The sequence below is a fragment of the Salmo salar genome, chromosome ssa01, assembly GCF_905237065.1.
Source record: "Salmo salar chromosome ssa01, Ssal_v3.1, whole genome shotgun sequence".
NCBI classification, from domain to species: domain Eukaryota; kingdom Metazoa; phylum Chordata; class Actinopteri; order Salmoniformes; family Salmonidae; genus Salmo; species Salmo salar.
Window position 1 is genome coordinate 2,074,141 of NC_059442.1, and position 26,455 is coordinate 2,100,595.

Genomic DNA, 26,455 nt, shown 5'->3' on the forward strand with positions numbered 1-26,455 from the left:
ATAGTCACTTTAATAACTCTACCTACATGTACATACTACCTCAACTAACTGGTGCTCCAGCACATTGACTCTGTACCGGTACCCCCTGTATATAGCCTCCACATTGACTCTGTACCGGTACCCCCTGTATATAGCCTCCACATTGACTCTGTACCGTAACACCCTGTATATAGCCTCCACATTGACTCTGTACCGTAACACCCTGTATATAGCCTCCACATTGACTCTGTACCGGTACCCCCTGTATATAGCCTCCACATTGACTCTGTACCGTAACACCCTGTATATAGCCTCCACATTAGACTCTGTACCGGTACCCCCTGTATATAGCCTCCACATTGACTCTGTACCAGTAACCCCTGTGTTATATAGCCTCCACATTGACTCTGTATCGGTACCCCCTGTATATAGCCTCCACATTGACTCTGTATCGGTACCCCCTGTATATAGCCTCCACATTGACTCTGTACCGGTACCCCCTGTATATAGCCTCCACATTGACTCTGTACCAGTAACCCCTGTATATAGCCTCCACATTGACTCTGTATCGGTACCCCCTGTATATAGCCTCCACATTGACTCTGTATCGGTACCCCCTGTATATAGCCTCTACATTGACTCTGTACCGGTACCCCCTGTATATAGCCTCCACATTGACTCTGTACCAGTAACCCCTGTATATAGTCTCCACATTGACTCTGTATCGGTACCCCCTGTATATAGCCTCCACATTGACTCTGTACCGTAACACCCTGTATATAGCCTCCACATTGACTCAGTACCGTAACACCCTGTATATAGCCTCCACATTGACTCTGTACCGGTACCCCCTGTATATAGCCTCCACATTGACTCTGTACCAGTAACCCCTGTATATAGTCTCCACATTGACTCTGTATCGGTACCCCCTGTATATAGCCTCCACATTGACTCTGTACCGGTACCCCCTGTATATAGCCTCCACATTGACTCTGTACCGTAACACCCTGTATATAGCCTCCACATTGACTCTGTACCGTAACACCCTGTATATAGTATATTGTTATTTTACTGGTCCTCTTTAATTACTTGTTACTTTTAACTCTTATTCTTTTCCATATTTTTTGGAACTGCACTGTTGGTTAGAGCCTGTAAGTATTCAGATTATATTCAGTATTCAGCATTTCACTGTGAGGTCTACTACACCTGTTGTATTCAGCATTTCACTGTAAGGTCTACTACACCTGTAGTATTCAGCATTTCACTGTGAGGTCTACTACACCTGTTGTATTCAGCATGTCACTGTGAGGTCTACTACACCTGTTGTATTCAGCATTTCACTGTAAGGTCTACTACACCTGTTGTATTCAGCATTTCACTGTGAGGTCTACTACACCTGTTGTATTCAGCATTTCACTGTGAGGTCTACTACACCTGTTGTAGTCAGCATTTCACTGTGAGGTCTACTACACCTGTTGTATTCAGCATTTCACTGTGAGGTCTACTACACCTGTTGTATTCAGCATTTCACTGTAAGGTCTACTACACCTGTTGTATTCAGCATTTCACTGTAAGGTCTACTACACCTGTTGTATTCAGCATTTCACTGTGAGGTCTACTACACCTGTTGTATTCAGCATTTCACTGTGAGGTCTACTACACCTGTTGTATTCAGCATTTCACTGTGAGGTCTACTACACCTGTTGTACTCAGCATTTCACTGTGAGGTCTACTACACCTGTTGTATTCAGCATTTCACTGTAAGGTCTACACCTGTTGTATTCAGCATGTCACTGTGAGGTCTACTACACCTGTTGTAGTCAGCATTTCACTGTGAGGTCTACTACACCTGTTGTATTCAGCATTTCACTGTGAGGTCTACTACACCTGTTGTATTCAGCATTTCACTGTAAGGTCTACTACACCTGTTGTATTCAGCATTTCACTGTAAGGTCTACTACACCTGTTGTATTCAGCATTTCACTGTGAGGTCTACTACACCTGTTGTATTCAGCATTTCACTGTGAGGTCTACTACACCTGTTGTATTCAGCATTTCACTGTAAGGTCTACTACACCTGTTGTATTCAGCATTTCACTGTAAGGTCTACTACACCTGTTGTATTCAGCATTTCACTGTGAGGTCTACTACACCTGTTGTATTCAGCATTTCACTGTGAGGTCTACTACACCTGTTGTATTCAGCATTTCACTGTGAGGTCTACTACACCTGTTGTACTCAGCATTTCACTGTGAGGTCTACTACACCTGTTGTATTCAGCATTTCACTGTGAGGTCTACTACACCTGTTGTATTCAGCATTTCACTGTGAGGTCTACACCTGTTGTATTCAGCATTTCACTGTGAGGTCTACTACACCTGTTGTATTCAGCATGTCACTGTGAGGTCTACTACACCTGTTGTATTCAGCATTTCACTGTGAGGTCTACTACACCTGTTGTATTCAGCATTTCACTGTAAGGTCTACACCTGTTGTATTCAGCATGTCACTGTGAGGTCTACTACACCTGTTGTATTCAGCATTTCACTGTGAGGTCTACTACACCTGTTGTATTCAGCATGTCACTGTGAGGTCTACTACACCTGTTGTACTCAGCATTTCACTGTAAGGTCTACTACACCTGTTGTATTCAGCATGTCACTGTGAGGTCTACTACACCTGTTGTATTCAGCATGTCACTGTGAGGTCAACTACACCTGTTGTATTCAGCATTTCACTGTGAGGTCTACTACACCTGTTGTATTCAGCATGTCACTGTGAGGTCAACTACACCTGTTGTATTCAGCATTTCACTGTGAGGTCTACTACACCTGTTGTATTCAGCATGTCACTGTGAGGTCAACTACACCTGTTGTATTCAGCATTTCACTGTGAGGTCTACTACACCTGTTGTATTCAGCATGTCACTGTGAGGTCTACTACACCTGTTGTATTCAGCATTTCACTGTGAGGTCTACTACACCTGTTGTATTCAGCATGTCACTGTGAGGTCAACTACACCTGTTGTATTCAGCATTTCACTGTAAGGTCTACTACACCTGTTGTATTCAGCATTTCACTGTAAGGTCTACTACACCTGTTGTATTCAGCATTTCACTGTGAGGTCTACTACACCTGTTGTATTCAGCATTTCACTGTGAGGTCTACTACACCTGTTGTATTCAGCATTTCACTGTGAGGGCTACTACACCTGTTGTATTCAGCATTTCACTGTGAGGTCTACTACACCTGTTGTATTCAGTATTTCACTGTGAGGTCTACTACACCTGTTGTATTCAGTATTTCACTGTGAGGTCTACTACACCTGTTGTATTCAGCATGTCACTGTGAGGTCTACTACACCTGTTGTATTCAGCATTTCACTGTGAGGTCTACTACACCTGTTGTATTCAGCATTTCACTGTAAGGTCTACTACACCTGTTGTATTCAGCATTTCACTGTAAGGTCTACTACACCTGTTGTATTCCGCATGTCACTGTGAGGTCTACTACACCTGTTGTATTCAGCATTTCACTGTAAGGTCTACTACACCTGTTGTATTCAGCATTTCACTGTAAGGTCTACTACACCTGTTGTATTCAGCATTTCACTGTGAGGTCTACTACACCTGTTGTATTCAGCATTTCACTGTGAGGTCTACTACACCTGTTGTATTCAGCATTTCACTGTGAGGTCTACTACACCTGTTGTATTCAGCATTTCACTGTAAGGTCTACTACACCTGTTGTATTCAGCATTTCACTGTGAGGTCAACTACACCTGTTGTATTCAGCATTTCACTGTGAGGTCTACTACACCTGTTGTATTCAGCATTTCACTGTGAGGTCTACTACACCTGTTGTATTCAGCATTTCACTGTGAGGTCTACTACACCTGTTGTATTCAGCATTTCACTGTAAGGTCTACTACACCTGTTGTATTCAGCATTTCACTGTGAGGTCTACTACACCTGTTGTATTCAGCATTTCACTGTGAGGTCTACTACACCTGTTGTATTCAGCATTTCACTGTGAGGTCTACTACACCTGTTGTATTCAGCATTTCACTGTGAGGTCTACTACACCTGTTGTATTCAGCATTTCACTGTGAGGTCTACTACACCTGTTGTATTCAGCATTTCACTGTGAGGTCTACTACACCTGTTGTATTCAGCATTTCACTGTAAGGTCTACTACACCTGTTGTAGTCAGCATTTCACTGTGAGGTCTACTACACCTGTTGTATTCAGCATTTCACTGTAAGGTCTACTACACCTGTTGTATTCAGCATTTCACTGTGAGGTCTACTACACCTGTTGTATTCAGCATTTCACTGTAAGGTCTACTACACCTGTTGTATTCAGCATTTCACTGTAAGGTCTACTACACCTGTTGTATTCAGCATTTCACTGTGAGGTCTACTACACCTGTTGTATTCAGCATTTCACTGTGAGGTCTACTACACCTGTTGTATTCAGCATTTCACTGTGAGGTCTACTACACCTGTTGTATTCAGCATTTCACTGTAAGGTCTACTACACCTGTTGTATTCAGCATTTCACTGTAAGGTCTACTACACCTGTTGTATTCAGCATTTCACTGTAAGGTCTACTACACCTGTTGTATTCAGCATTTCACTGTAAGGTCTACTACACCTGTTGTATTCAGCATTTCACTGTAAGGTCTACTACACCTGTTGTATTCGGCGCATGTGACTAATATGATTTGATATGAATTGCTTTCATTTTTGGTGTAATTCTCATTTCTTGAAAATGCTTAAAATAAAGGTTAAAATCTAAAGGTTAAAATCTAGGCCATAGTCCAAAACAAGTCATGAAGGTAGAGCAGACAAACAGCCTGCTACACGCCGTGTTGAGTGGTTTAACTTGTCCAAAATGTTGAGCAAGCTGACAATTCTATTGTAGCTTGTTGCCTTAGAATTGTTTGTGGAATCAACAAACTCTGCTCGAAGTTAGCTGAATTTGAACCAGATTTTTGAGTAAAATTACAAATGTATGTTTGCTCAAAACCACTCCCCTCGTTAACATATTTCCCAGCATGCTCTATTACAGGATGATTTTCAGAATTGTTTATTTCAACACCTGTTTGCATGTACATTCATTGGGTTGATTAATCTTATGCTACACGAACATAGATAACATAAACATTTTCTAAACTTATCCAATCTATTAGTAGTTTGACTTTTTGCACCCGTTAATGAATTGGCCGTACCAGTTATATCATTTAGGTAGTCTCAAATAAGCACTCACCCTACCTTGGCAGTAATCAATGTAAGTTGCAGGTGATTAAATGTTCCAATTGTTAGATATTGTCACTCTGGATTCCAATAGAAATTACACATCAATTTACAAATCAGCATAATGTGACTTGTTGACTTTGATGTGGCCTGTAAATCAGGAGGTTTAGGATGTGACTAGGCCCTCAAAGAAAGGCACAATGATATACAGTACCAGTCAAATGTTTGGACACACCTACAGTACTAATGTCAGGGTTTTTCTTTATTTTGACAATTTTCTACATTGCAGAATAATAATGAAGACATCATAACTGTGAAATAACGCATATGGAATCATGTAGTAACCAAAGCGTTAAACAAATCTAAATACATTTCATATTTTAGATCCTTCAAAGTAGCCACCCAAATAAAATCACATTTTATTTGTCACATACAACAGGTGTAGTAGACCTTTACCGTGAAATGCTTACTTACAAGCCCTTAACCAACAGTGCAGTTCAAGAAACAGAGTTAAGAAAATATTTACTAAATAAAATAAAGTAAAAAAAAAAAGAATCAAATCAATAATGTACATAACAATAACGAGGCTGTATACAGGGGGTACCGGTATTGAGTCAATGTGCGGTGGTACAGGTTAGTCGAGGTAATTTGTAAAGTGACTCTGCATAGATAATAAACAGTGTAAAAACAAAGGGGGAGGGGGGGGGGGTCAGTGTAAATAGTCCAGGTGGCCATTTGATTAGTTTAGTTGTTCAGCAGTCTTATGTCTTGGGGGTAGAAGCTGTTAAGGAGCCTTTTGGTCCCAGACTTAGCGCTCTGGTACCACTTGCCGTGCGGTAGCAGAGAGAACAGTCTATGACTTGGGTGGCTGGAGTCTGACAACATTTAGGACCTTCCTCTGACAAAACATTTTAGTCATTTAGCAGACGCTCTTATCCAGAGCAACTTACAGTAGTGAATGCATGCATTTCATAATTTTTTTTTTCTTCTCATACTGGCCCCCCATGGGAATTGAACCCACAACCCTGGCATTGCAAACACAATGCCCTACCAACTGAGCCACACGGGACACCTAGTATATAGGTCCTGGATGTCAGGAAGCTTGACCTCAGTGATGTACTGGGCTGTACGCACTACCCTCTGTAGCGCCTTATGGTCAGATGCTGAGCAGTTGCCACTTTTTAAGGATCTGGGGACCCATGCCAAATCTCTTGAGGGGAAAAAGGTGTTGTCGTGCCTTCTTCCCAACTGTCTTGGTGTGTTTGGACCATGAACTTGAAACTCTCGACCCATTCCACTACAGCCCCATCGATGTTAATGGGGGTTTGTCTGCCTTTTCCTGTAGTCCACGATCAGCTCCTTTGTCTTGCTCACATTGAGGGAGAGGTTGTTGTCCTGGCACCACCCGGACAGGTCTCTGACCTCCTCCCTATAGGCTCTCTCATCTTTGGCGGTGATCAAGCCTACCACTGTTGTGTCATCAGCAAACTTAATGATGGTGTTGGAGTCGTGCTTGGCCACGCAGTCGTGGGTGAACCGTGAGTACAGGAGGGGACTGAGCACGCACCCCTGAGGGGTCACCATGTTGAGGATCAGCGTGGCAGACTTGTTGTTGCCTACCCTTACCACCTGGGGGCGGCCCGTCAGGAAGTCCAGGATCCAGTTGCAGAAGGAGGTGTTCAGTCCCATGGTCCTTAGCTTAGTGATGAGCTTTGTGGGCACTATGGTGTTGAACGCTGAGCTGTAGTCAATGAACAGCATTCTCACATAGGTGTTAATTTTGTGCAGGTGTGAAAGGGCAGTTTGAAGTGCGATTGAGATTGCTGGGGCGGTATATGAATTGGAGTGGGTTTAAGATTTCTGGCATGATGGTGTTGTTGTGAGCCATGGCCAGCCTTTCAAAGCACTTCATGGCTACCGATGTGAATGCTACGGGGCGATAATCATTTAGGCAGGTTACCTTCGCTTTATTGGGCACATGTTTGAAACATGTAGGTATTACAGACTCGGCCAGGGAGAGGTTGAAAATGTCAGTGAAGTCACTTGCTAGTTGGTCCACGCATGATTTGAGTACATGTCCTGGTAATCCATCTGGCCCCGCGGCTTTGTGAATGTTGACCTGTGAGCAAGACCTTTAAACGTCTGCTACAGAGAGCATCATCACACAGTCATGCGGAACAGCTGGTGCTCTCATGCATGCTTCAGTGTTGCTTGCCTCAAAGCGAGCATGAAAGGCATTTAGCTTGTCTGGTAGGCTCGTGCCACTGGGCAGCTTGTGGCTGGGTTTCCCTTTGTAGTCCGTAACACTTTTCAAGCCCTGCCACATCCGACGAGCGTCAGAGCCGGTGTAGTAGGATTCAATCTTAGTCCTGTATTGACGCTTTGCCTGTTTGATGGTTCGTCTGAGGGTATAGCGTGATTTCTTATAAGCTTACGGATTAGTGTCCCTCTCCTTGAAAGGAGCGGGACACTATATTATCCGTGTCGTCGTTCAGCCAGGTCTCGGTGAAACACAAGATATTACGTTTTTTAATTTCCCATTGGTAGTATAAGTCTTAATCGTACATCGTCCAGTTTGTTTTCCAATGATTCCCGGGTTAGCCAATAATACAGAGGGTAGTGGTGGTTTGTTCACTCGCTGACTAATTCTCAGAAGGCACGTGGATTATGGGGATTTGGGTCTGGTCTCCGCGAAGCAGTATATCCTTTGCGTCAGACTCAGTAAAGAAAGCATCTTCGTCCAGTTCGAGGTGACTAATCGTTGTTCTGATGTCCAGAAGCTCTTTTCGGTCATAAGAGACGGTAGCAGCAACATTATGTACAAAATTAGTTACAAACAATGCGAAAAAAAAACTAACAAAATAGCACAATTGGTAGGAGCATAAAACGGCAGCCATCCCCTCTGTGTGCCATTTTCCACCCTTTGCCCTGATGACAGCTTTGCACACTCTTGACATTCTCTCAACCAGCTTCACCTGGAATGCTTTTCCACAGTCTTGAAGGAGTTACCACATATGCTGAGCACTTGTTGGCTGCTTTTCCTTCACGCTGCGGTCCAACTCATCCCAAACCATCTCAATTGGGTTGAGGTCAGGTGATTGTGGAGGCCAGGTCATCTGATGCAGCAGTCCATCACTCTCCTTCTTGGTCAAATAGCCCTTACACAGCCTGGAGGTGTGTTTGGGGTCATTGTCCTGTTGAAAAACAAATGATAGTCCCACTAAGCGCAAATCAGATGGGATGGCATATCGCTGCAAAATGCTGTGGTAGCCATGCTGGTTAAGTGTGCCTTGAATTCTAAATAAATCACTGACAGTATCACCAGCAAAGCATCCCCACACCATCACACCTCCTCCTCCATGCTTCATGGTGGGAACCACACATGCGGAGATCATCCGTTCACCTACCAAATTTGAACTCATCAGACCAAAGGACAGATTTCTGGGCCCAAGCAAGTCTCTTCTTCTTATTGGTGTCCTTTAGTAGTGGTTTCTTTGCAGCAATTCGACCACGAAGGCCTGATTCACGCAGTCTCCTCTGAAAAGTTGATGTTGAGATGTGTCTGTTACTTGAACTCTGTGAAGCATTTATTTAGGCTACAATTTCTGAGGCTGGTAACTCTAATGAACTTATCCTCTGCAGTAAAGGTAACTCTGGGTCTTTCTTTCCTGTGGCGGTCCTCATGAGAGCCAGTTTTATCATAGCGCTTGATGTTTTTTGCGACTGCACTTGAAGAAACTTTCAAGGTTCTTGAAGGTCAGTCAATCCGGAAAAATGTTGTGTTTTAAAGTTGGACTGTCATTTCTCTTTGCTTATTTGAGATGTTTTTGCCGTAATATGGACTTGGTCTTTTACCAAACAGGGTTATCTTCTGTATACAACCCCTACCTTGTCACAACACAACTGCTCAAATGCATTAAGAAGGAAAGAAATTCCACAAATTAACTTTTAACAAGGCACACCTGTTAATTGAAATGCATTCCAGGTGACTACCTCATGAAACTGGTTGAGAGAATGCCAAGAGTGTGCAAGACTGTCATCAAGGCAAAGGGTGGCTACTTTGAAGAATCTCAAATATCAAATATTTGTTTAACACTTTTTAGTTACTTCATCATTCCATATGTGCTATTTCATAGTTTTGATGTCTTCACTATTATTCTACAATGTAGAAAATAGTAAAAATAAAGAAAAGAGTACTTATTTTTTACTAAATAACAGTCTAACTTTAAAACACAACATTTTTCCGGATTGACTGACCTTCAAGAACTTTGAAAGTTTTTATCATCAAGAGCTATGATACAACTGGCTCTCATGAGGACCGTCACAGGAAAGGAAGGAGTTACCTCTGCTGCAGAGGATAAGTTCATTAGAGTTACCAGCCTCAGATATATATATATAGCAGTACCCATTCAAAGTGTTTTCTTTATTTTTACTATAACCCTGTTTTTTTTTTTACAGTGCACTCAAAACATTGATTTCCTGTTTGGCACGACCAACTATAATTTGGGGAGAAACTGGGGGTGTGCCCCTGACCACAGTCACTCCTGACAACATGTCTAGCCAATGAAGTTGACGTTTGGGAAAAAGATAATAGGAGAGAGTAATGTTCTCCTCCCACACAAAGGAACACAACTTGTGTCACCACTGGAAAGTCTGTGACACATTCACACATTCACTAATGTAGCCATCCAGACATTTAGTCAGAGAAAACATCATAAATCACTTACCCAGAGTTCCCCGGGAGTCTCTGGGTCTTGTTTTAGACATGCATTTCAAATGATTCCACAAGACAGCTAAGGGTAGTTTTTTTTTTTTACTTCAATAATGTTCTCAAAAGTAACACAAAGTTGACAACTTTTCTATATACATTTCTAGTCAATTCTGATTCGTTTCTAGAACACAATCGGTAGATTCTATTTACACAACTTATTTCACAGAAAACAATATTCATATATTGCACTGAATTAGAAGAAACAGCTAAATAACACATTTACTGATAAAGACATTCTAAACTTAAGCATGGCTTTTAAGTTAAAGCACAGGTTATTAGTATAAAATGCAGTCAACTGAGGGCGGGGTGCTGAAGTGTCCAATTCTATCATAGAGACAAAAGTAATATAACTAGTTCCCTTTTAGTGCCTCAAGCTCAAGCCAGCGTTTTGAGCGTGGACGAGAGCTGGGACCGTTGTGACCCAGTGGCCATCTTCCTCATAGACAACTGTTCAAACACCTCCATTACTTTCTTCCTGAAGTTCTTCCCCACAATCACGTAGAGGACTGGGTTGAGCACACTGTTGAAGAAGGCCAGGTAGGTAAACACCTGGTTGCAGATATCCAGACTGTTGCTGAGGTTGCAGCCTGAGACGTCCGCTGCCCTCAGGAGGACATCCAGAGCGGTTCAGGAGAAGTGTATCTATAAAATGGTGTAAAATAGTCCTATGTTTGAGAAATAGAAATTATTATATTTGGTTTTGAATATGGCGCTCTGATTTTTTCACTGGCTGTTGATCCCGCCAACGATCCGAGCGGCAAGAGGTTTTAATTGAAATGCATTCCAGGTGGCTACCCTCATGAAGCTGGTTGAGAGAATGCCAATAGTACGCAAAGCTGTCATCAAGGCAAAGGGTAGATACTTTTAAAAATGTAATATATTTTGATTTTTTTAACACTTTTTTGGTTACTACTTGACAAGCATTTCGCTACACTCACATTAACATCTGCTAACCATGTGTATGTGACCAATACAATTATTCTACAATTATTCTGCAATATAGAAAATAGTAAAAATCTCAAAAAACCCTTGAATTAATAGGTGTGTCCAAACTTTTGACTGGAACTATATATGTGCCGGGGCGCAAGGGTCAGTCTGTCCTATCTGGGGTAATTTTTCCTGTCCTATCTGGGGTAAATCTCCTGTCCTATCTGGGGTAATTCTCCTGTCTTATCTGGGGTAATTCTCCTGTCCTATCTGGTGTAATTCTCCTGTCCTATCTGGGGTAATCCTCCTGTCCTATCTGGGGTAATGCTCCTGTCCTATCTGGGGTAATTCTCCTGTCCTATCTGGGGTAATGCTCCTGTCCTATCTGGGGTAATGCTCCTGTCCTATCTGGGGTAATTCTCCTGTCCTATCTGGGGTAATGCTCCTGTCTTATCTGGGGTAAAATCTCCTGTCCTATCTGGGGTAATGCTCCTGTCCTATCTGGGGTAATTATCCTGTCCTATCTGGGGTAATGCTCCTGTCCTATCTGGGGTAATTCTCCTGTCCTATCTGGGGTAATTCTCCTGTCCTATCTGGGGTAATTCTCCTGTTATTACTGGGGTAAATCTCCTGTCCTATCTGGGGTAATTTTCCTGTCCTATCTGGTGTAATTCTCCTGTCCTATCTTGGGTAAATCTCCTGTCCTATCTGGGGTAATTCTCCTGTCCTATCTGGGGTAATGCTCCTGTCCTATCTGGGGTAATTCTCCTGTTATTACTGGGGTAATGTTCCTGTCCTATCTGGGGTAAATCTCCTGTCCTATCTGGGGTAATTCTCCTGTTCTATCTGGGGTAATTCTCCTGTCCTATCTGGGGTAATTCTCCTGTCCTACCTGGTGTAATTTCCTGTCCTATCTGGGGTAATGCTCCTGTCCTATCTGGGGTAAATCTCCTTTCCTATCTGGGGTAATTCTCCTGTCTTATCTGGTGTCCTGTGTGATCTTAGGTATGCTCCCTCTAATTCTCCCATCTCTCTCTCTGTCTCTGTCTCTGTCTCTCTCTCTCTCTCTCTCTCTCTTCTCTCACTCTCTTTCTCTCTCCCTCTCTCTCTCTGTCTCTATGTTGTCCCAGACTTTCTGTTTTGACTCCCTCGCTCTCTCTAAGCTCTTCTGTATAAGCATCTGCTGATGTAAAAAGACCATGCATAAGCGTCAACTAAATAGGTTTTATATTGACCCAAAGCAAAGTGATCTTGGTGTTTCTCCATCTGAATGTTGCTGCAGCACTTACTGCAAATATATCCAGCAATTAGCATTACCACACATGGTCTGGTAGTGGCTGTCCTCCTCGCGTAGGGGTCGACTCAGAGGTCAATGACCACTCTCTTTTGGCAGTGACCATTACTCACACAGACCACCAGCTCAGACAAGGGCATTCTTGTTCACGGTCATGTTTGTTGTTTTATGCCAAATTTGTAGTGTTTCAGCGGTATTTTTCAACCCGTGCTCTTCAGCTGGTGATTTAATGGACTGGACAGTATGTGACTTGTATTGGGTCACGTAAATGGAGTCTGCCGTAAAAATAAATAAATAAAAAATATTTTCTTAGAGACAATGTGGCCAATGGCGCTAACACAATAACAGGCTCATCTGTTACATTACCAAAGGTCTTGGCGCCACCTTATTCCCCCCTCTATCTGTCTCATATGACAGGTCCTACATGTGGTAGGGGCCCATAGTAGGCTTCAACACACCACCATACAATCTAATATTCCACTGGTGTCATACCAGACTTCCTGGTCTGGCAAAAAATGGCCTCCACATCTCTCTGCCCTTTCCTCTTAAAATGAGATTATCACGAAAGTTGACGAAAACCTGGAAATCAGATATCCTCTGAGATGGATTGGCTCATCAGATGTAATGGTTTAACAGTGCCATTCACACCCCATCTGGTGTCTATGACTGATCTTTGTCTCTCCTCTAAGCCATGTGAACATGTATGGAGTTGAGGGGGGGATACTCTAAATGAAAAATGTATATATCTTGCTATAGCAAGACACGATCATGCTTCATATCAAAAAATCAATGGTTTATAGATAGAATATGGCTTGGGAATTGTTTACAAATGAACACTAACATTTTTATCGAGCAACTGAACTGAATTGATTGGAAATCCACTTTTAAGATACTGATCATAGTTTCAGATCTAGAAATTCTATTCATGAATGTAAACTGCCAATCATTATTTACATGGGTTTCTCAAGTCGTGAATTTCCATCAGTTCATTCATTGTCTTTCAGAATGAGCCCAATACCTGACGCTCTTCGTCATTGTCAGTCATCTCTGGTTAGCGTATGCTCTCAGTGCATCAAATACATCCTATGGCATACCGATCTTTAAGGGACCATCAATAAACGCTCAGCCTTGCAAGAGAATGGACACTCCACATTTCCCTACAAACATTGACCTGTCTATCTCTTCTGAGATTTTTACTAATCGAATGTAGCAAACGAATTGCACTTCCTTAAACTTCAAAAAACAGATTATCAGTCTTTGTTGAGACCAACCAGGCTACTTTTCTTCAGCCACCGGTATGTTATGTCGTTTAAGAGCACATCTTAAATTGGCTGACAACGGCTCCACGCGCAATATGACAAATGGATATTTGCACTCCGCAGGTGACCACAACAAAGTAAAACAACAACACACATACGGTATGTGGTGAGTAAAACACTTCAACATATTTCAACTGGGGGGAGAAAAAAATGGTGTCTGAATAACAATGTGCTAGAAAAGTGCATGCCTCAAACATCACACTGCACTGTTGCACTAAAATGTCACGCGCCTTGTTCCTTTGAAGTGCTAACCGTCTATCAAGGTAGTATTTTGATACAGATGCCAGAAACAACATAAATACTGCACTTCCATTGTCAGTGTACTGTACCTCTCTATGCACAGGCCCGTAGGCCCCATTGACACTTCTATAGAGATGTTGGACTTTCATCCAGAATTTGCAAGATGTTACATAAATAGAAACATTATCTAGTTATGTCCCACTCTCGATGACAGTGACTTCTATAAGTGGATCTTGGTTTGTTGTTATGTCTTTAAAATATCAGATGGTCCACCATGAACTCACTGTTTTAGCGGATAACGGGGGTAGCAGAGAATTGGAGATCTACAGACGTGGTGTGGTTGAGATTTTGAGTTGAGAGGTGTATTTTCAGAGTTTATATGTCCAGACTTCATTTTTCCGTCTGTTTTCTGTGAGTCATTTCCCTCTAAACAGTGAATGGCAAGATGTTGATGCGCAGGATTATGGAAGTGTGACCATAGTTACACAGACGTACTTGACTAGATCCAAACAAACAATTTGTCTAGATTTTTTAAAATTTCACGAGGCAAGTTAGTTATCGATAGTATTGTTATTTATACTACACTACCCCCTGGTGGACACTGGTGGAACGTCCTGACTCAGAACTCACAGCCTCCACATTCAGGGGAAAGGTACAGTGTACGAACGCAGTCTCCCCTCTGCGTCTCCCCTCTGCCTCTCCCCTCTGCGTCTCCCCTCTGTGTCTCCCCTCTGCCTCTCCCCTCTGCGTCTCCCCTCTGTGTCTCCCCTCTGTGTCTCCCCTCTGCCTCTCCCCTCTGCCTCTCCCCTCTGTGTCTCCCCTCTGCCTCTCCCCTCTGTGTCTCCCCTCTGCCTCTCCCCTCTGTGTCTCCCCTCTGCGTCTCCCCTCTGTGTCTCCCCTCTGCCTCTCCCCTCTGCCTCTCCCCTCTGCGTCTCCCCTCTGTGTCTCCCCTCTCCCCTCTACGTCTCCCCTCTGCCTCTCCCCTCTGCCTCTCCCCTCTGTGTCTCCCCTCTGCCTCTCCCCTCTGCCTCTCCCCTCTACGTCTCCCCTCTGCCTCTCCCCTCTACGTCTCCCCTCTACGTCTCCCCTCTGCCTCTCCCCTAAGCCAACTAAAATCATAACAGCAAGGCCAACTGAAATCATAACAGCAAGGCCAACTAAAATCATAACAGCAAGGCCAACTAAAATCATAACAGCAAGGCCAACTGAAATCATAACAGCAAGGCCAACTGAAATCATAACAGCAAGGCCAACTGAAATCATAACAGCAAGGCCAACTAAAATCATAACAGCAAGGCCAACTGAAATCATAACAGCAAGGCCAACTAAAATCATAACAGCAAGGCCCACTGAATATGTTTCAGTGCATGTATGGCACTATTTACCATGAGTGTGTATGTGCACATGTGTGCATTTGAGTGAGAGTGTGTTTATATTGCGTTTATCATCCTAATGTCGGCCATTCTCCTCCTGGCAGTCAGCGACACTCTAGGCAACATTCTCTCTAGGTGTTTATCCACAGACAGACAGACAACCCCCTCCTCCCCAACCTAAACTAACGTGTAATTGAATGTAATTGAATGTAATTGAATGTAATTTAATGCAATTGAATGTAATTGAATGCAATTGAATGCAATTGAAAATCTAACCAAACACCTCATGAGAGCCCATTAGCTTGTGTTGCGCAACATTTCTTTAGGCTGTGCAATTGCACAATAAAAACAGAGTGATGGCCTCTATTAAAAAGAGGAGGATCCCATCAGTTTTCTATAGGCTAACCCTACTATATTTATTTCTCAACATTCCTAATATGAAGCACATTGCTTCTCTTTACAACAGGAGTATAGCCTACCTGACTGGCATGAAAATGAACCCTGGGAAAAGTGTCCTCCATTCATTATTTAAGTGCACAGATGACATGTATTTTCCCATGTTTTGAGACAGGTGAATGATAATGGTCCATTCTAAATCGAAACTATTTTCACACATATATGATTTAGTATATGTAAAGACAAGATCAAATCAAGAATGGTCTGATGGTGACAATTTTATCCTATTGCTTGTGAAAGATATATTATCACTTGTGAATTATGCCCAGCAACAATGCCTTTTTTCCCTAACCTTTTCTAATCATAGTCCCACACCTCATGTAGCCTAGCCAATAGACCTATATGTTTTGATAAGGTTTCTATCACAAATAAAACGGCCAAATAACTTATTAAAATGAAGCACATTAATCTGCTTTATGATGGATAGGTGTAGAACCTTACTGGCATAACATAGCAGCGCGTGAGTTTCAAGTTTGGGGAAGATCATTTTCACCATAAAAATAAATAAATAATAAAATAAATAAACAAAGAAATAAGCATTACATGAATAATCATATTTTTTTAATGGTGTTTTCCCGCTAATGAAACATTTGTGCTTACAGCCTACTACCATGTGTGCATTGCTGCCCTTATAATGGGAAGAAATAGCTTAAAAGTTTATCAACATTTTAAGCTAACTGTTCTGATCTGTTGCGTCAGCCACATTGTGTGAAATAGTTTTGTTGATGCTAGTGGTTGTATTAATTTGGGATCTATTGTAACGGCTGTCGTAGGAGAGAGAGGACCAAGGTGCAGCGGGTTGCGTGCTCATCATTATAATTTATTAAATAAACGTGAACAAGGAAAACAAAGGACGACAGACCGACAGTTTCACAGGCTACAATAATAACAGCAGTGCGAAATACAACTACCCACAATGAACAACCCCAAACACATACCTATATATAGGACTCTCAATCAGAGGAAAATAGAAACACCTGCCTCCAATTGAGAGTCCACACCCAAACCTAAACAAAGAAACTAAACTAGACAGAACGTAGAAAATACAACCTAGAACATACCCAACACCCAGAACTAACAAATCACACACCCTAAACACAACCAACCACCCCGAACTAACCAAAACAAATACCCTCTGCCACGTCCTGACCAAACTACAATACAAATAATACCTAAACTGGTCAAGACGTGACATCTATCGCATCCCACAACTGTCCCGGACTATGTTTGGAATGTGTATTTCTCGCACAGAATAGAATAGGTTGACTTTTGTATTATGGGGGATAGTAGATTGACATAGGCTAGTGCTTTTGCTGTTCATTAGGCCTACTCATCTTGTTGGCTGACGAAAAGTAAATGTGGACATTTCTTCCAATATCTTCAATATGCACCTCGGAGTTGGATAAGGACGTGCGCAGTAGCATCCCCGATGTGTCTGTCTTCACTTGTATCCTGTGAGAAAGACCCGATCACATGATGGAGAGCCATGTGAGTGAGAGACGCTTCGGATTGCGCAGCACACTCAGGGAGAAGGGGCACAACGCAGCACTCCGGGCCAAGGGCACAACGGCCACTGGCCGCAAAAGGCATGGATTCTTTTAGGGTGCATTACGGCCACACAAAGGGGATGCCGCCGTGAAATTCGAGGCACTATCAAGTGCTTGTCAAAAAGCGAATGAGAGACTGATGAAGTGTGTACAGCTTGCGCAACAAAACAAAAGCAGAGCTCTTGCCTTTCAAGCTATTTTTTTCAAATCATCATTAGAGTCTCATCATGCAGCCTTACAATGTATTAAACATCTAAACATATAGCCCAACGTTTGTAGAACAACTAAAGTTACATTAGTAACTCTACATTAAGCATATAGGAGGACCTATTCTCTTTGTTAACCGCTCAACACAGAATAGTTGCATGTGCGCTCTCCCTCAAATCGTTTGGAGAAAATATCCTTTCAATTTTATTCAGCTTTGTTCAATTGCATTCTTCATAATATAGAATATAAAATAATATAGTATAATTCTAAGCAAGTCTTGTCTGCTAAATTAACTACTGTAGCCCACAGCCATATGGCATAGCCAGATCAGGACCTGAACATCAGGACAACTCAGAGTATGCTATTCTGTTCTTCTGAAATAGACTACGTTTTCTTCATATCATGTTTCTTTAACCCTGTCTAAAATAAACAATGGATTTATTGTGAAGGTGTAGGTTATATTACATGGATTTATTGTGATGGTGTAGACTATATTACATGGATTTATTGTGAAGGTGTAGGTAGACTATATTACATGGATTTATTGTGATGGTGTAGGTAGACTATATTACATGGATTTATTGTGATGGTGTAGACTATATTACATGGATTTATTGTGATGGTGTAGGTAGACTATATTACATGGATTTATTGTGATGGTGTAGGTAGACTATATTACATGGATTTATTGTGGTGCTGTAGACTATATTACATGGATTTATTAGACTTTTTAAATGTAGATGTTCCACAGGTCTGCATCAGTGGCTTGTAGGCTGTGTGGAAGCCAGGAGATGATAAATGTGTTTATGTTAATTAACGGTCAAATTACAGTGAGGCAGACAGTTATTTGCTTGACAATCACCAGCTGACTAAATTTGGTGACGGCCACAGCCCTAGTCACAGCGCTACCAGAACTGTTCTGACCTTATTTGGTGACGGCCACAGCCACAACTAAACACCTTCTTTGCCCGCTTTGAGAATAATACAGTGCCACCTTAGGACTGCGCCCCCCCCTCTCCTTCTTCTCCGTGGCCAACGTGAGTAAAACATTTAAATGTGTTAACCCTCGCAAGGCTGCCGGCCCAGACGGCATCCCTAGCCGTGTCCTCAGAGCGTGTGCAGGCCAGCTGGCTGGTGTGTTTATGGACATATTCAATCGCTCCATATCCAAGTCTGTTGTCCCCACATGCTTCAAGATGGCCACCATTGTTCCTGTACCCAAGAAGGCAAAGGTAACTGAACTCCGTAGCACTCACTTCTGTCATCATGAAGTGCTTTGAGAGACTAGTCAAGGATCATATCACCTGCACCTTAGACCCACTTCAATTTGCATATCGCCCCAACATGTCCACAGACCACGCAATCGCCATCCCACTGCACACTGCCCTATCCCATCTGGACAAGAGGAATACCTATGTATTCATTGGGACCTGGTGAGGTCCCAATGAATGCTGTTCATTGACTACAGCTCAGCATTCAACACCATAGTACCCTCCAAGCTCATCATCAAGCTGGAGACCCTGGGTCTCAACCCCGCCCTGTGCAACTGGTCCCTGGACTTTCTGACGGGCCGACCCCAGGTGTTGAAGGTAGGAAACAACATCTCCACTTTGCTGACCCTCAACACTGAGGCCCCACAAGGGTGCGTGCTCAGCCCCCTCCTGTACTCCTTGCGCACCCACGACTGCATGGCCATGCACGCCTCCAACTCAAATCATCAAGTTTGCAGACGACACAACAGTAATGGGCTTGATTACCAACAACGACGAGACAGCCTACAGGGAGGAAGTCAGGGCACTAGGAGTGTGGTGTCAGGAAAAAAAACCTCTCACTCAACGTCAACAAAACAAAGGAGATGATCGTGGACATCAGCAAACACCCCCCCTATCCACATCGAAGGGACAGGTGGAAAGGGACAGGCTGCTGATTGTGGTCTGTGGAATGTTGTCCCACTCCTCTTCAATGGCTGTGCGAAGTTGCTGGGTATTGGCGGGAAGTGGAACACGCTGTAGTACACGTAGATCCAGAGCATCCCAAACATGCTCAATGGGTGACATGTCTGGTGAGTATGCAGGTCATGGAAGAACATTTCCTGCTTCCAGGAATTGTGTCCAGATCCTTGCGACATGGGGGCCGTGCATTATCATGCTGAAACATGAGGTGATGGTGGTGGATGAATGGCACGACAATGAGCCTCAGGATCTCGTCACGGTATCTCTGTGCATTCAAATTGCCATCGTTGTCCGTATCTTATGCCTCCCCCATACCATAACCCCACCTCCACCATGGGGCCCATACCATAACCCCACCTCCACCATGGGGCCCATACCATAACCCCACCTCCACCATGGGGCCCATACCATAACCCCACCTCCACCATGGGGCCCATACCATAACCCCACCTCCACCATGGGGCCCATATCATAACCCCACCTCCACCATGGGGCCCATACCATAACCCCACCTCCACCATGGGGCCCATACCATAACCCCACCTCCACCATGGGGCCCATATCATAACCCCACCTCCACCATGGGGCCCATACCATAACCCCACCTCCACCATGGGGCCCATATCATAACCCCACCTCCACCATGGGGCCCATACCATAACCCCACCTCCACCATGGGGCCCTCTGTTCACAACGTTGACATCAGCAAACTGCTAGCCCACACGACGACATACACGTTGTCTGCCATCTGCCCGGACACTTCTCCAGCGTACCAGTGGCCATCGAAGGTGAGCATTTGCCCAATGAAGTCAGTTACGACGCCGAACTGCAGTCAGGTCAAGACCCTGGTGAGGACGACGAGCACGCAGATGAGCTTTCCTGAGACGAATTGTGCAGAAATTCTTCGGTTGTGCAACCCCCAGTTTCATCAGTTGTCCGGGTGGCTGGTCTCAGACGATCCCGCAGGTGAAGGAGCCGGATGTGGAGGTCCCTGGGCTGGCGTGGTTACACGTGGTCTGCGGTTGTGAGGCCGATTGGACGTACCGCCAAATTGTCTAAAACGACATTGGATGTGGCTTATGGTAGAGAAATGAACATTCAATTCTCTGGCAACAGCTCTGGTGGACATTCCTGTAGTCAGCATGCCAATTACACACCTCCCTCAACACTTGAGACATCAGTGGCATTGTGTTGTGTGACAAAACTGCACATTTTAGAGTGGCCTTTTATTGTCCCCAGCACAAGGTGCACCTGTGTAATGATCATGCTGTTTAATCAGCTTCTTGATATGCCACACCTGTCAGGTGGATGGATTATCTTGGGAAAGGAGAAATGCTCACTAACAGACAATATGAAGGTTGCATCCCAAACGACACCCTATTCCCCAGACCAGACTCCTAAAGTAGTGCACTATATATGGAATAGACTGCCATTTGGGACATAACCAGGGTTGGGGAGTAACAGATTACATTTAGATTGACTGACCCAACCCTGGACATAACAATAGTCTTAATACAGGAATTGTCACGAATCCTTCCGGAACTGTTATTACCCACCACTGGTTTCCATTCCCACTAATTGTGTATAAATGTGCTCTTTGTTCACCATTGTCCTGTCGATTTATTGTTCCAATGTCCATTGGTGGTGTGAGTAGCTATGCTGTGTTGTTTTGGCTTTCGTGCCGCTTGTATTGTGCAGATGATTACGGGTCTCGTCCCGTGTGGTATCATTGTGTGATTGTGTATTTATTCGAGGAACTCCTCGCTCTTTTGTTTGGGTTACTACCCTGTGTTTTGTGTACGTGTTGGTTTGTTCTTCGTCCTCGTGCCTTTATACGGCACGCTGTAACTTGGGTAATAAAACCCCCCATTACGCATTCCTGCGCCTATCTCCTGATCCCTCATATCAGCGTGACAGGAATAAGGATTTCCCCACTAAGTTCTCTTACCTCTATCCAACTTTTATTTAAAATATAGATATAAAAGTCTTCACCTGTAAATATAGGTTAATAACCAGTAAATTAGATGTTCATTTAGAAATTATTTGATGGTGCTTTTGACTTTTATTTGTGTTTCTCCAGTGTAAAGACTTCTTCAGGCCCGGGCGAGGGATTTATGAAGACCTGTGTCGTAGACTACCACTTTACTCCTCAGACTTTACAGATGGTAGGCTGGGACAAACTCCACCGATAATCAGCTTCTTCTGTCCACACCTCAGTGGTGCTGGCTTCTTATACTCTGCTCTGTTTCCCACTATCAGCATTATTCTCAGATTTTCAGTTAGTAAATTATATATATATATATATATATCATTTACTGTTTATAAACTCCATTCCAGATAGAACATCAATATGTTATTGTGTTTTAGTAATCAGGGTAATTGAAGCAAGTAAGTTTATTGAGTGTTTGAGTTGACACCTAGCCTCCTCCTCCCTCTCTTCTCCTTCTCCTCCCTCCATCATCCTCCCTCTTCCTCCCTACTCCTCCTCCCCCTCCTCCTCCCTCTCTTCTCCTTCTCCTCCCTCCATCATCCTTCCTCTCTCCTCCTCCCCCTCCTCCTCCCTCTCTCCTTCTCCCTCTATCATCCTCCCTCTCTCCTCCTCCTCCCCTTCCTCTCATCCTATCCTCCCTCTTCCTCCCTACTCCTCCTCCCCCTCCTCCTCTTCTTCTCCTCCCCCTCCTCCTCTTCTTCTCCTCCTCCTCTCCCTCCTCTTCTTCTTCTCCTCCTCCTCTCCCTCCTCTTCTTCTCTCCTCCTCCTCCTCTTCTTCTCCTCCTCCTCCTCCTCTTCTTCTTCTCCTCCTCCTCTCCCTCCTCTTCTTCTCTCCTCCTCCTCTCTCTCCTCTTCTCTCCTCCTCCTCCTCTCCTCTCTGCCTTCTCCTCCTCCTCCTCCTATCCTCCTCCTCTCCTCTCTGCCTCCTCCCTCTCTCCCCAGGTGTAGTAGGCAGTAATAAGACTGTACTGAAGTACATGACAACAGCTATCTTCCTGTACATTGCCATCCTCCTCCCTGCCATCGCTTTCGGCTCACTCAACGATGAGAGAACGCGGGGAGAGATTGGTATACAAGCACACACACACACACACACACACACACACACACACACACACACACACACACACACACACACACACACACACACACACACACACACAAACACACACCTGACTGTGTGTGTGTCTTTTCAGATGTCAGGAAGACCATTATCGGACAAAGTATAGGAGGGCTCATCTATTCTCTTTTCTCTGGGTCACCGTTGGTCATCCCTCTGACCACAGCTCCCCTGGCCATCTTCATCAGTGGTAGGTCTCTCTTCTTCTTCATCAGTGGTAGGTCACTCTCTTCTTCATCAGTGGTAGGTCACTCTCTTCTTCATCAGTGGTAGGTCACTCTCTTCTTCATCAGTGGTAGGTCACTCTCTTCTTCATCAGTGGTAGGTCACTCTCTTCTTCATCAGTGGTAGGTCACTCTCTTCTTCATCAGTGGTAGGTCACTCTCTTCTTCATCAGTGGTAGGTCACTCTCTTCTTCATCAGTGGTAGGTCACTCTCTTCTTCATCAGTGGTAGGTCACTCTCTTCTTCGTCAGTGGTAGGTCACTCTCTTCTTCATCAGTGGTAGGTATCTCTTCTTCTTCATCAGTGGTAGGTATCTCTTCTTCATCAGTGATAGGTCTCTCTCTCTCCTCCTCTTCATCAGTGGTAGGTCTCCCTCCTCCTCTTCATCAGTGGTAGGTCTCTCTCTCTCCTCCTCTTCATCAGTGGTAGGTCTCTCTCTCTCCTCCTCTTCATCAGTGGTAGGTCTCCCTCTCTCCTCTTCTTCAGGTCTCTCTCTGAGCCTTGTATCCTCTATATTTGTCTCAGTCTGTCCTCTACTTCTCTGTCTGTCCTCTACTTCTCTGTCTGCCTTCTACCTCTCTGTCTGTCCTCTACCTCTCTGTCTGTCCTCTACCTGCCCTCTCTGTCTGTCCTCTACTTCTCTGTCTGCCCTCTACCCCTCTGTCTGCCCTCTACCTCTCTGTCTGTCCTCTACCCCTCTGTCTGTCCTCTACCTCTCTGTCTGCCTTCTACCTCTCTGTCTGTCCTCTACCTCTCTGTCTGTCCTCTAACTGCCCTCTCTGTCTGTCCTCTACTTCTCTGTCTGCCCCTCTACCTCTCTGTCTGTCCTCTACCCCTCTGTCTGCCCTCTACCTCTCTGTCTGCCTTCTACCTCTCTGTCTGTCCTCTACCTGCCCTCTCTGTCTGTCCTCTACTTCTCTGTCTGTCCTCTACTTCTCTGTCTGTCCTCTACTTCTCTGTCTGCCCCTCTACCTCTCTGTCTGCCCCTCTACCTCTCTGTCTGCCTCTCTACCTCTCTGTCTGCCCCTCTACCTCTTCTCCGGACAGACACATCTCCCAGCAGCACGATATTCTTATCTCCACTTTTTGAAGTATCTCCACTGTTGGATGATTTCGAGAATTAGGTGTTTTCCCAGGGAGCCAGAAGACCAGACAGACAGAGAGTGAGAGAGCGAGACCAGGCAGTCTTGAAGGCAGAGGCAGACAGACAGACAGACAGACAGACAGACAGACAGACAGACAGACAGACAGACAGACAGACAGACAGACAGACAGACAGACAGACAGACAGACAGACAGACAGACAGACAGACAGACAGACAGACAGACAGACAGACAGACAGGAAGACAGACAGGAAGGCAGAGGCAGACAGACGGACAGACCGAGTCTACCACTCTCCTGGTTCTCAGGCTCTCTCTCTTGTTGGACCCCACTAACGTTCCAATGGTTTGTTTACATATATCTGTCTATATTGAGTTAAGTTGCTTGAAATATAAATGATTCTTCCGGCTTGAGGCTGAGGAACGGAGCACCATTAACATCTGATGCCTCTGATGCCCAGACGGAGTTTTAATATAGTGTATGTTTGTTTAGAGGATGCCTGATGTTTCAATTTGTTTCAATACCGACTGACTGAGCTGGTGTGTGTGTGTGTGTGTGTGTGTGTGCGTGTGTGTGTGTGTGTGTGTGTGTGTGTGTGTGTGTGTGTGTGTGTGTGTGTGTGTGTGTGTGTGTGTGTGTGTGTGTGTGTGTGTGTGTGTGTGTGTGTGTGTGTGTGTGTGTGTGTGTGTGTGTGTGTGTGTGTGTGTGTGTGTGTGTGTGTGTGTGTGTGTGTCTGTGTGTAATACTGTTATCCTGAGACTGTCTGGTGGTAAAACAGTTGTTTGTCTGAGGAAACCCAGTGTGTGGTGCTGGTTGTTTTGCTGTTCAAATGAAGTCACCCGGTTTAGTTTCTGTATAATGCTGGTAACACCAGAGTGATATCAGACATGTCTGGCACCATCGGACATGTCTGGCACCATCGGACATGTCTGGCACCATCGGACATGTCTGGCACCATCGGACATGTCTGGCACCATCGGACATGTCTGGCACCATCGGACATGTCTGGCACCATCGGACATGTCTGGCACCATCGGACATGTCTGGCACCATCGGACATGTCTGGCACCATCAGACATGTCTGTAGCTGAGCCTGGGGTTTGGTCTCACGGCTAAATCCTACTGTAGTCCTACCACTGTCTTCACATCCCTTCACTTCCTGTCTGGCACCATCGGACATGTCTGTAGCTGAGCCTGGGGTTTGAATCCTACTGTAGTCCTACCACTGTCTTCACATCCCTTCACTTCCTGTCTGGCTACCCACGTGGGCTGCAGTAGTCTCAAGGTCACAGTGATCCGTGGTCTCTGTCTGTCTGTCTGTCTGTCTGTCTGTCTGTCTGTCTGTCTGTCTGTCTGTCTGTCTGTCTGTCTGTCTGTCTGTCTGTCTGTCTGTCTGTCTGTCTGTCTGTCTGTCTGTCTGTCTGTCTGTCTGTCTGTCTGTCTGTCTACAGTGATCCGTGGTCTGTCTGTCTGTCTACAGTGATCCGTGGTCTCTGTGATGACTATGATCTGGACTTCCCAGCGTTCTACGCCTGCATCGGTCTCTGGAACTCCCTCTTCCTCATCCTTGGAGCTATCTTCAACCTCTCCCTGCTCATGAAGCTGTTTAAAAGGTACTCTGTATGCACTGAATATTATACTGTATTCCACAGTTTATATATGACTATAAATAAGGAAGTAATCAACGAGGGGCTATGAGTTCTATGGGAAAATACTGAATGACATGGAAGGTGTGTTCCCCGACGTGCCAGCAGAGGGGAACACATCCTTCCACGGAGTTATTTCCCAGAGAACGCATAGAGCCCCGAGTTGACTGTCCCTTTCATACCACGGCTATCATTTACCACGTATGAAGCTAGATGTGTTAAACATCCACTGAAGTAGCTAGAGAGTTTAGCAGAGAGCTACAGTAGTTTCTGTGGTAACCAAACAGACTTGCTAGTTTAGCTCATTAAACCGTCAGTCCTAGCTTGGTATTATTAAAATCAAAAATCGCAACGGCAATATAGTTTTCAGTTCAACGTTTGCTTTCAAAAGCAGCTCAGACATAGAACGAGTCAGAACTAAAGCCGTTGGATTCTGCCGTGCTGATATCGTGTGTGTTATAGGGAAATATAAACGGAGTGGTTTAAGCCCTGAATGCCTATTGGCTGACAGCCGTGGTATACCATGGGTATTAAAAAAACATATATTTTTACTGCTCTAATTATGTTGGTAATCAGTTTATAATAGTATTAAGGCTCTCGGGGGTTTGTGGTATGTGGTCAATATACCACGGCTAAAGGCTAAAGGCTGTATCCAGGATACTGCTAAAGGCTAAAGGCTGTATCCAGGATACGGCTAAAGGCTAAAGGCTAAAGGCTGTATCCAGGATACGGCTAAAGGCTAAAGACTGTATCCAGGATACGGCTAAAGGCTAAAGGCTGTATCCGGGATACGGCTAAAGGCTAAAGGCTGTATCCAGGATACGGCTAAAGGCTAAAGGCTGTATCCAGGATACGGCTAAAGGCTAAAGGCTGTATCCAGGATACGGCTAAAGGCTAAAGGCTGTATCCAGGATACGGCTAAAGGCTAAAGGCTGTATCCAGGATACGGCTAAAGGCTGTATCCAGGATACGGCTAAAGGCTGTATCCAGGATACGGCTAAAGGCTGTATCCAGGATACAGCTAAAGGCTAAAGGCTGTATCCAGGATACG

At 44.4% G+C, this 26,455-nt stretch overlaps 1 protein-coding gene across 1 annotated transcript in view; it reads left to right on the forward strand.

Annotated features, from left to right (window-relative positions):
* Nucleotides 1-26,455, forward strand: part of slc4a11 (solute carrier family 4 member 11) — a 140,554-nt gene that overhangs the window by 61,473 nt on the left and 52,626 nt on the right. The window contains exons 7-10 of the mRNA XM_045704876.1: nt 21,403-21,487; nt 22,255-22,380; nt 22,509-22,622; nt 25,239-25,371. Of these exons, the coding sequence (XP_045560832.1) occupies nt 21,403-21,487; nt 22,255-22,380; nt 22,509-22,622; nt 25,239-25,371 (458 nt within the window). The remainder of the gene's footprint in view (nt 1-21,402; nt 21,488-22,254; nt 22,381-22,508; nt 22,623-25,238; nt 25,372-26,455) is intronic.